The sequence below is a fragment of the Oryx dammah genome, unplaced genomic scaffold (genome assembly GCF_014754425.2).
Source record: "Oryx dammah isolate SB20612 unplaced genomic scaffold, SCBI_Odam_1.1 HiC_scaffold_26, whole genome shotgun sequence".
Lineage (NCBI taxonomy): Eukaryota > Metazoa > Chordata > Mammalia > Artiodactyla > Bovidae > Oryx > Oryx dammah.
Window position 1 is genome coordinate 76,646,364 of NW_024070210.1, and position 10,694 is coordinate 76,657,057.

At 42.0% G+C, this 10,694-nt stretch overlaps 2 protein-coding genes across 2 annotated transcripts; both read right to left on the reverse strand.

The window, feature by feature from the left end:
- Positions 1–2,763: 2,763 nt before the first annotated feature.
- On the reverse strand, positions 2,764–3,720 carry LOC120853379 (olfactory receptor 10G2-like). Its single transcript, XM_040227187.1, has one exon. The coding sequence runs from the start codon at positions 3,718–3,720 to the stop codon at positions 2,764–2,766; it is 957 nt and encodes a 318-aa protein (XP_040083121.1).
- A 4,285-nt stretch (positions 3,721–8,005) lies between these two features.
- On the reverse strand, positions 8,006–8,962 carry LOC120853380 (olfactory receptor 10G2-like). The gene is given in 1 exon segment (XM_040227188.1): positions 8,006–8,962. A coding segment is annotated over 1 exon segment (957 nt).
- Between the last annotated feature and the right edge of the window lie 1,732 nt (positions 8,963–10,694).

The window sequence follows — 10,694 nt, forward strand, 5'->3', positions numbered from 1 at the left end:
TATGCTAAGCATCACTAATAATTAGAGAAATGCAAACCCAAACTACAATGAGATACCACTTCACACTCATGAGGATGGCGGCTATCAGAAGAACAGAAAAAAACAGGTGCTGGTATGGATGTGGAGAAATAGGAACTCCTGTGTACGGTTAGGTGGAAATGAAAAATAGTACAACCCTTGTGGAAAAAAGCATGGTGGTTCCTCAAGAACTTGAAAATACAATAACCATATGACCCATCAGTTTCACTCCTGGCATATACCCCAAAGAACTGAAAGCAGAGTCTCAAAGAGATATTTGAGGACCCATATTCAGAGTAGCATTATATACAATAGAAAGAGGAGAGTGAAAAAGTTGGCTTAAAGCTCAACATTCAGAAAATGAAGATCATGGCATCTGGTCCCATCACTTCATGGGAAATAGATGGGGAAACAGTAGAAACAGTGTCAGACTTTATTTTTTGGGGCTCCAAAATCACTGCAGATGGTGACTGCAGCCATGAAATTAAAAGATGCTTACTCCTTGGAAGAAAAGTTATGACCAACCTAGATAGCATATTCAAAAGCAGAGACATTACTTTGCCGACTAAGGTCTGTCTAGTCAAGGCTATGGTTTTTCCTGTGGTCATGTATGGATGTGAGAGTTGGACTGTGAAGAGGGCTGAGTGCCGAAGAATTGATGCTTTTGAACTGTGGTGTTGGAGAAGACTCTTGAGAGTCCCTTGGACTGCAAGGAGATCCAACCAGTCCATTCTGAAGGAGATCAACCCTGGGGTTTCTTTGGAAGGAATGATGCTAAGGCTGAAGCTCGAGTACTTTGGCCACCTCATGTGACGTGTTGACTCATTGGAAAAGACTCTGATGCTGGGAGGGATTGGGGGCAGGAGGAGAAGGGTACGACCGAGGATGAGATGGCTGGATGGCATCACAGACTCGAAGGACGTGAGTCTGAGTGAACTCCGGGAGTTGGTGATGGACAGGGAGGCCTGGCCTGCTGCGATTCATGGGGTCGCAAAGAGTCGGACACGACTGAGCGACTGAACTGAACTGAACTGAACTGAAAGTGTGGAAACAATCTCAGAGTCCATCAATGGAAATACAAATATGGCCTATACATACAACAGAATATTATTTTGCCTTAAAAATGAAGAAAATTCCACAATATGCCACAGCATGGATGAACCTGAAAGACATTATACTAAATGAAATAAGCCAATCACAAAAAGACAAACACTGTATGAGGTATTTAAGAAAGTCAAAATCATAGAGACAGAATGCGTAAAGATGATTGCCAGGGGCTTGTGGAAGGGGAGAATAAGAGTTATTGTTTGATGGGTGTTGAGTTTCAGTTTTATAGAGTGAAAGGAGTTATGGACATGGGTGGTCATGATGGTTGCACAATGATGTGAATGTATTTCATACCACTGAACTGTACACTTAAAAATTATTAAAATGGTAATGTTTATACAATATGTACTTCACTGAAGTGAAACAAAAAATCTCCCCTCAAACTGGCTTAGCATGACCTCATACATCTAAATGGGTGAAAAAACTGTCAGCAAATGAAAGAACATATTTACCTGGTCCTTCATTTTCTGGAAGGAGTTATTGACACCTGCTCGTATACTGCCCTGTATTTCTTGTTCCTCCAGATAAGAGCAGGACATATCATAAAGGATAAATCAAGGCTATTTATATCACCCTGACCTGGTCAGAAGGACATTGCTTGATTAACTGACTGGCCCACTGAATGATGGAACAGGTGGACTCCAGATCTATGGCTACTGGGCATTATAGTAACTGGACAAAAAGTTTTCTGGGTGCTTCGGATAATTTAAATGAAATTCAAAAGACTTTCCTGGTGCTGTTTTAATTTTCAGTTAAAAATTATTGATTGAATAAAGTATTAATTAGGATGAGATGAAACTGCTAACAAAGTAACTGAGTAAAAAAAACAGTGGATTAAAGAAGTTAGAGGTCTATTTTCTTTCACTTAAAATTCTTAAGGGAATGCTCCAAGTTGGCAGGTGATTCATTTCCACTTGGTTACAAGGTACTGCTGATGAAGCTGGGTCCCTGTTGTATGCTAATTCCAGCTCAGAGTAGGAAAAATCATGGAAAAGTTCCCGTGCCAGGTTTGAGGGCCAGACCTGGAAGGATTACACATACACGTAAACTCTTCTCTTACTCAGTTTGGGAGAACTCTGAAATATGACCATACCTGGAAGCCCTGCTCCATCTACAGTTATCTGGCTAGGGAAGAAGGAGAGACTGGATCCTGGTGGGCAGGTAGCTATCTCTACTACAGTGCCAATTAATAGACATTAGGGAAAAGGGGGCTGTGGCACAAACACCAGTGAAATACCCTTTCTTTTCTCCAAAGACTCTGATTTGAATATAACACACGCCAGCCTGTGATTATTGTTTCAGGCTTCCCTGCTGGCTCAAAGAATCTGCCTGCAGTGCAGGAGACCCGGATTCAATCTCTGGATTGGGAAGATTTACTGGAGAAGGGAATGGCTACCCACTCCAGTATTCTTGCCTGGAGAAGCCCACGGACAGAAGAGCCTGATAGGCTATGGTACATTGAGTCACAAAGAGTCGGATACAACTGAGCATGTACGCACCATAGCACTAGAAGCTTCTTCCTAATAGAATTACACTCAATTCAGCTTAAACCAAAACTGCTTTTGAACATCTGCCACATGCAGCAGTTGCTAAAAAGAGCTGTAGCAGTGATGATGTAGGTAGTCCCTGAGCCTCTAGTTACTTATTTTCACTCCCAGCCCCTCTACCTGAGGCTAGTCTCTTCAGAGCGGACTTCACTTCCTGGTTCCTCAGTGTGTAGATGAGGGGGTTCAGTAATGGAGTGACAACAGTGTAAAACACAGCCACTGCCCCATCCAGGGGACTCTTGGAGCCAGCCCGCAGGTAGATGAAAGTACAGGGGACATAGTAGACTGTGACCACGGTTAGGTGGGAGCCACAGGTGGAGAAGGCTCGGCGCCGCCCATCAGCAGTGTGCATCTGCAGGACGGCGTGGACTATGTTGGCATAGGAGAGCAGGATTAACACGAAGCAACTGGCGGCCACTACCCCGATGTCCACAAAAGTCACACGCTCATTGACAGATGTGTCTGCACAGGCCAGTCTCAATACTGCAGGGATGTCACAGATAAAGTAATCCACCTGGTTGGGCCCACAGTAGGGCAGGCGGAATGTCAGGGTGGCCTGGATGGACCCATGAATGGAGCCAGCCACCCAAGCTCCAGCCACAAGGATGGTGCATAACCTCCCATTCATGAGCATGGGGTAGCGCAGGGGCTGGCATATTGCCAGGTACCTGTCATAGGCCATCAAGGTGTAGAGGAAGCACTGAGTGCTGCCCAGGAAATGAAAGAAATACAGTTGAGCCACACAGCCACCAAACGGGATTCTCTTGCTGGCGGGAGTAAAGTTTAGAATAATTCGAGGAACGATGACAGAGGAGAGCCACATGTCCAGGAATGAGAGCACGCCCAGGAGGATGTACATGGGGCGAGTGTGGAGCTTTGGGTTAGCCCACACAGTGAGCAAAATGAGGAGGTTGCCCAGTTGAGTCAGGATGTAAATGATGAAGAAGACCAAGAAGAGGAGAATCCTCAGCCTCAGGGGGTGAGATAAGCCCAGGAGAATGAAATCTGTTACCACAGTGTCCAGGGATGTGTTTCTGGTCTTTCCCATGTTCTTCTGTAGTCTGCTAAGATGAATGATGAAGTCAGGCAAGGGAAATACAACACAGAAATGCGATGGAAGAATGCTTTTGTCTGATGACCAGAGTCTAGGAGGTAAACAAAGTGCATCTACATTTTACATAAAAAGTATTTTTGGCGTGGCATTCAAGGGAGAGGCTGCTGGGAGTGGAATGTAAGAAGGTGGCAATGCAAAAGCAAAGTCAGGGAGAAATGAGACCTTCTTACTAGGTCAGGTAGGAAGTCATAGGATAAACTGTTGTCTTGGCTCCCCTTCGCCCAAAGGCTCACTCACTTTGAGCCCTTTGCTAGCAATGTCTCTTTCACTTTGAAATAAATCAGATTATCTCAAAGGGTTGGCCTCTTTCTGGCATGTCTACAACGAACTGGGGTTTTGTATGGGACATTTTGAGTTGGGACTCTTCCTGTCAAGAGATGATATAAATCACTAGGACTGAAGGATGTGGAAGGACTCATCACTGGGCCTTTTAACCTTGATAATCTTTTGGACAAGACTCAGATCATAGCCCTTTCAGGCTGTGAGGCAGCATGAGCAGAGAGGTAGAGCAAGGACAGTGAACAGTGTTTGGATTCAGTCGGGAGGCAGAATCCATATTTTATCACTCTGATTATCCTGTCAGCGTCTTTGTCCTGCACGTTAAAAAAAATCTTGCTTAAGAAAAGGTGCTTTAAGGAGAAATATCGTACGACATCTCTTATATGTGGAATCTAAAAAATGATAGAAATGAACTTACAAAACAGAGACAGAGAATGAACTTATGGTTGCTGGTGGGAATGATGGAGGAAGGGATAGTTGGGAGTTTGGGATGGACATGTACACACTGCTATATTTAAAATGGATAACCAACATGGACCTACTGTATAGTATATGGAACTCTGCTCAGTATTATATAGCAGTCTAAATGGGAGGGGGTTTGGGGAAGAATGGATACATATATATGTATGGCTGAATCCCTTTACTATTCACCTGAAACTCTCACGACATTATTAATCGGCTGTACCACAATACAAAAGAAAAAGTTTTTCTGTTTTTTTGAAGGAAAGATACTTGAAATGGAAGGCCTTCCAAACTTCAATTACGTTCACCCAATGTACTCATCCCTGGGAGAAGCAGGGTTAGGGAACTCTTTCTGTGTTTGCTCTGTAATACTGAGTCTGTTGCGTCATTTATACTGCTTTCCTTTCTTCCCTAAATAGAGAAAATTAAAGATAAATGCTATTTTTTTTTTCAGTTCAAAGAAGAAAGTTCCCAAATCTGGAGAGAGGCTCATTTGGTTCAGACTTGATACACTTATCATATGAACTCTGTGAGCAGAGGATGAAGTAAGGAAAAAAGATAAGGAAAAGAGACAACCTAAATATGATTTTCAACAAAGTTCCTGAAATTTTGTGGTTTCTAAACTATGTCTTTGCTCCTATTGTGAACTGACCTGACTTTAGAAATGCTTTCCAGTTTGAACTCACATGAACACAGCAGCAAAATCTTGGTGGAGGCTGGCCCTTCTTGGGTAGAATGCCCCTGCAGGTCAGGACAGCCTCGTCCAGAGCATCTCTGGGCTTGTGGTGATGGCTCACTGGATCTCTGCTTTGGAATGGAATTGACACACTGACTCTTTTGATTATCTCTGAGACCTCCTGCCCTTGGAGGCTCTTTATAGATTGTGACTTCTCTACTTAAATGTCTTGGATTTTATGTTGGTTAAATTATTAACTGGATCTCCTTTGACTGACTTTTTTTTTTTTTTTTTAAACAAAACACTGTCAAGAGATTTGTAGGAAATTATTTACCTCTTGGGAATTCTACCCAAAACATTTCCCTCAAGAGAACTCGGTCCCCTGATCGTCATTATTTTTTTTTGCTGTGACAGCAAGGAGAAATCATTTCTACATTATCTAGAAAGTGAACTATGGAGAACAACACTATCTGTTGGATGAAAGACATAATCTCTAATTTCTGTGATCCTTTTTTTTTTGAAGTGTTGTTGGACCACACATTTACCCACTTTCTACTCAAAAAATGCATTGAAAATGCACTTAATTTTCAGTGGTTGAACTAATCTTTGTTACCTGGGTTCCAACACATTTGTTATCCACTGACTGTTGGACAAGTCTGCTGATATACAAGAGGGTGGATTCAGATGTAAATGAGGAATTAGTACACACTCATGAAAGCCAAGGAAAGCCTGACTTTCCCATGGACCCAGAGTAGCTTCAACATTCTTGATTCCACAGGCCTTCCATGAGGGGAGATGATGCTGACTTTGCATGACAAAAATGAGCAATAAAGATTCAAAATCCCAGTCAGACAACAGGCTCCAAAACAGGACTGTGTTCACAGCAGAGCTCAATAAATAGGTTTTTTTTTTTTTTCAAAATGTATTGATTTCAACTATAGTGAATTCTCCAATATGTATCAACATTGATTTAAACAAGTTAAAAATAATAACTTTATTGAAGTTAATACAAATGTTGTAGAGTTCACCTTTTCAATCTGTATAATTCGGTTGTTCTTGGCATATTTACAAAGTCGTGGATTGATCACTCCTGTCTAACTCTTGAATAACTTCATTTGTCCCCAAACCCTCCTCCACCCCACTCCTGGTGAACACTGATCTACCCTCTGTTTCTATGGATTTGCCTATTCTGAGCATTTCACATAAGTGAAATCATGTAATATGTGGCCTTTTGTGTCTCGTAACTGTGACTTGGCATAGCGTTTTCAAGTTTCATCCGTGTAGTTGCATATCGGAACTCCATTCCTTTTTCTGGCTGATTGCTATTCCATTTTATAGCTATACTGCATTTTGTTTAGCTTTTTATTAGTTGAGAGACATTTTATTTGGTTACATATTTAGGCTGTTTTAGTGCTGCTATGAACACTCATGCACAAGTTTTTCTTTTGTGTTTGTAAGCATATGGTTCCATTTCTTTTGGAATATACCTGGGAGTAGAATATGGAAATTCTATGTTTAACATTTTGAACAATTGCCAAGTTGATTTTTAAATGGCTTTACCATTTTATATTGCCAAATTTCTCCACAGCTAGACAACACTTGTCATTGTCTGTTTTTTTTTTTTTAATTGTAGCTGCCTTTAATAGTAAATTGTATTAATCAGAGACTGGTGGGTATTAAAACATATATATCAGAGATCATCTGCAGTCCATGGGGTCGCTGAGAGTTGGACACAACTCAGCGACTTCACTTTCACTTTTCATTTTCATGCATTGGAGAAGGAAATGGCAACCCACTCCAGTGTTCTTGCCTGGAGAATCCCAGGGACGGGGAAGCCTGGTGGGCTGCCGTCTATGGGGTCGCACAGAGTCGGACACGACTGAAGCGACTTAGCAGCAGCAGCATCAGAGATCATAGGAAATTCTTTTCTGGAATGTTTTAATATATAGTTTAAGATATGTTTGAGGCTGTCCTTTTTTATTCTTTTTCCTTCTGTTCTTTTCTTCCTTCCTCTTTTTCCCACCTCTTTCTTCTTCTTATGTCTTTCTTCTTTCAAGTCTCATCTGCTTTTCGTTTCTTTTAAATTTAATAACAAAACTTGCTCATTTTAATGTTGAGTAGCACAGAGATGTACAAGAAATAAAATCCCCTTACTCCACTTTCCCATTGCAATCCCGAATGTAAACAATTTTGAAGTTCATCCTATATATGCCTACACTTTAAAGAAGTTATACATATATACATGTGACTAGTTAGGTATTAAGAGAGACTTCCTAAAGATGGACAGAATTTGATGTCTTAGCACATGGGGAGGGTAAGGGACAGGAAGGAAATACAGATGATCCAGTATTTCTGGGTTGAAGTGCTTGGGAATGTTAATGCCGTGAATAAGCAAAGAAATACGGAATTTATAGAAGTCTAGGTTTAGGGGCAAAGAGGATGAAAAAGGGGCTACGATAGCATTATGTCTTATTTTTTCCCTTTCACATTTTCTGACATAATTTACCTCAAAGAAGTTGACATCTTATTTAACCTTTGAAAGACATTTTCTTGTCTCACAAGGTAGTCAAAAGGTGGTAGAAGGAGTGTATCCATTTATTGCGAAACAAATAATGTCAAACCAATTTGGCCGAGTTTAATGAAATGAAAAGATTATGAATCCAAAGAATTCAGAAGTTTCTTCTAAAGAGAATTAAATTCAGTACAGTTTAGATCATGAACAGCTTTTGAACATCTGCCATATGCAGCAACTTCTGAAAAGAAAGGTATTAATGGTGATGTAGGTAGTCCCTGAGCCTCTAGTTACTTATTTTCACTCCCAGCCCCTCTACCTGAGGCTAGTCTCTTCAGAGCAGACTTCACTTCCTGGTTCCTCAGTGTGTAGATGAGGGGGTTCAGTAATGGAGTGACAACAGTGTAAAACACAGCCACTGCCCCATCCAGGGGACTCTTGGAGCCAGCCCGCAGGTAGATGAAAGTACAGGGGACATAGTAGACTGTGACCACGGTTAGGTGGGAGCCACAGGTGGAGAAGGCTCGGCGCCGCCCATCAGCAGTGTGCATCTGCAGGACGGCGTGGACTATGTTGGCATAGGAGAGCAGGATTAACACGAAGCAACTGGCGGCCACTACCCCGATGTCCACAAAAGTCACACGCTCATTGACAGATGTGTCTGCACAGGCCAGTCTCAATACTGCAGGGATGTCACAGATAAAGTAATCCACCTGGTTGGGCCCACAGTAGGGCAGGCGGAATGTCAGGGTGGCCTGGATGGACCCATGAATGGAGCCAGCCACCCAAGCTCCAGCCACAAGGATGGTGCATAACCTCCCATTCATGAGCATGGGGTAGCGCAGGGGCTGGCATATTGCCAGGTACCTGTCTTAGGCCATCAAGGTGTAGAGGAAGCACTGAGTGCTGCCCAGGAAATGAAAGAAATACAGTTGAGCCACACAGCCACCAAACGGGATTCTCTTGCTGGCGGGAGTAAAGTTTAGAATAATTCGAGGAACGATGACAGAGGAGAGCCACATGTCCAGGAATGAGAGCACGCCCAGGAGGATGTACATGGGGCGAGTGTGGAGCTTTGGGTTAGCCCACACAGTGAGCAAAATGAGGAGGTTGCCCAGCTGAGTCAGGATGTAAATGATGAAGAAGACCAAGAAGAGGAGAATCCTCAGCCTCGGGGGGTGAGATAAGCCCAGGAGAATGAAATCTGTTACCACAGTGTCCAGGGATGTGTTTCTGGTCTTTCCCATGTTCTTCTGTAGTCTGCTAAGATGAATGATGAAGTCAGGCAAGGGAAATACAACACAGAAATGCGATGGGAGAATGCTTTTTCCTGATGATTAATTCCAGAGAGTTATGAGATAAACTGAATACTATTAAATTTTTTTTCTAAAAGGAGAGGTGGCATTGTCATTAGTCATTTTGGTTTACTTGATAAGATAAATCACCCATAGGCCGGTTCGTATTCTAGGTGAATGGAAACTCTTATCTACTGAGAAGCATCATTTGGCAGATCAAGGAAGAGGAGAACGTGTGAATGATAGGCAGTAGCATTAACTCCAAGCAAAAAATATGTTCACCAAAGAGGAGCTAAGGCTGAAACAGAGGAGTGTGGAATGCATATCCCAGAATGACCATATCTACTTGCTCCTCCACTTACCATTACTGCCATGCCCCCTCTTTGTCCTCAGCTGAAATCTCATCTCCTCACCATAGCTTGCAAAAATATTCATTTTCTGGTCCTTGTTTGTTACTCCATCATACCCACTGTAATTCCTTCTTGATGTTCAGATACACAGACTTCCTCAGTGCTCTCACAGTTCAGTGCTCTAGCCTCGAACATGTGCACCCACTGCCTATCTGCCCCCTTCACCTACGTAACGCCCACTTTTGTTTCAGGACTGTGTTTGGAGGGCCTCATCTTCAAAAGGACTTTCCTGTTTCCCAAGGACCATGCTTAAACTTTCAGAACATGTATCACATCGTATTGCTGTTGCCTAAGTTGTCTAATGTCTCTTCCATTAGTCATCCTCTCTAGTACAGTAAAAGTGATAATTATTTTCTGAATAGCTGATTGAATGAAAGTGAAAGAAAGTCACTCAGTCGTGTCTGACTCTTTGCGACCCCGTGGACTGTAGCCCACCAGGCTCCTCTATCCATGGAATTCTCCAGGCAAGAATACTAGAGTGGGTTGCCATGCTCTTCTCCAGGAGATCTTACCGACCCAGGGATCGAACCCAGGTCTCCTGCATTGTGGGCAGATTCTTTACCATTTAAGCTACCTAGGAAAGTGATTGAATAAATGTTGCCAAATCCTACTGATACGACACAGTGCTTCTTTCTCTGACTCATGGGCCCACCCTCTGGCTGGCAAGGGACCATCTCATTCTGATGCATTATGGGTCTAGTTTTGTTATAAAAAACTCCAAAGACCTTTCACATTTTTTAATTGCTCCAGGATATCATTTAGATTTATTGGTTGATTTATGTGGTTCATTGGTTTGGGACTGCATTTTCTGGTAAAGTGTTTCAGAGGAATTCTTACTGTTTATTGTACAAGCTTTGATTAATGCTGGACTTAATCTTCAGTTTGTACATATATAGAGAATTATAGCTAGATCTTGGTCTAGATATATTATTGGCTTTTGAACAACATGAGGGTTAGAGTCACTGACCTCTGTGCAGTTAAAAATTGAGTATTGCTATCTCTGCCTCACAAACTGATTAATAGTCTGTGATAAATCATAATGGAAAAAGATATAAAAAAAGAATGTATATATATGTATGTATAACTGAATCATTTTGCTGTACAGCAAAATTTAACATAACATTGTAAATCAACTGTACTTCAATTAAAAAAACAACCCCCCAAACCCCACAAAGAAATTGATAAGTGTGTTACCAAGAGGTGAGAAGCATAAACACTTTGGATAGGGTCAGGACTGGACCTTTTGATTCCACATGTTGTGATCTCTAATGGAA

Excerpts from the sequence above, each read along its gene's own strand:
- LOC120853379 (XM_040227187.1), bottom strand. The coding sequence starts at position 3,720 with ATGGGAAAGACCAGAAACACATCCCTGGACACTGTGGTAACAGATTTC.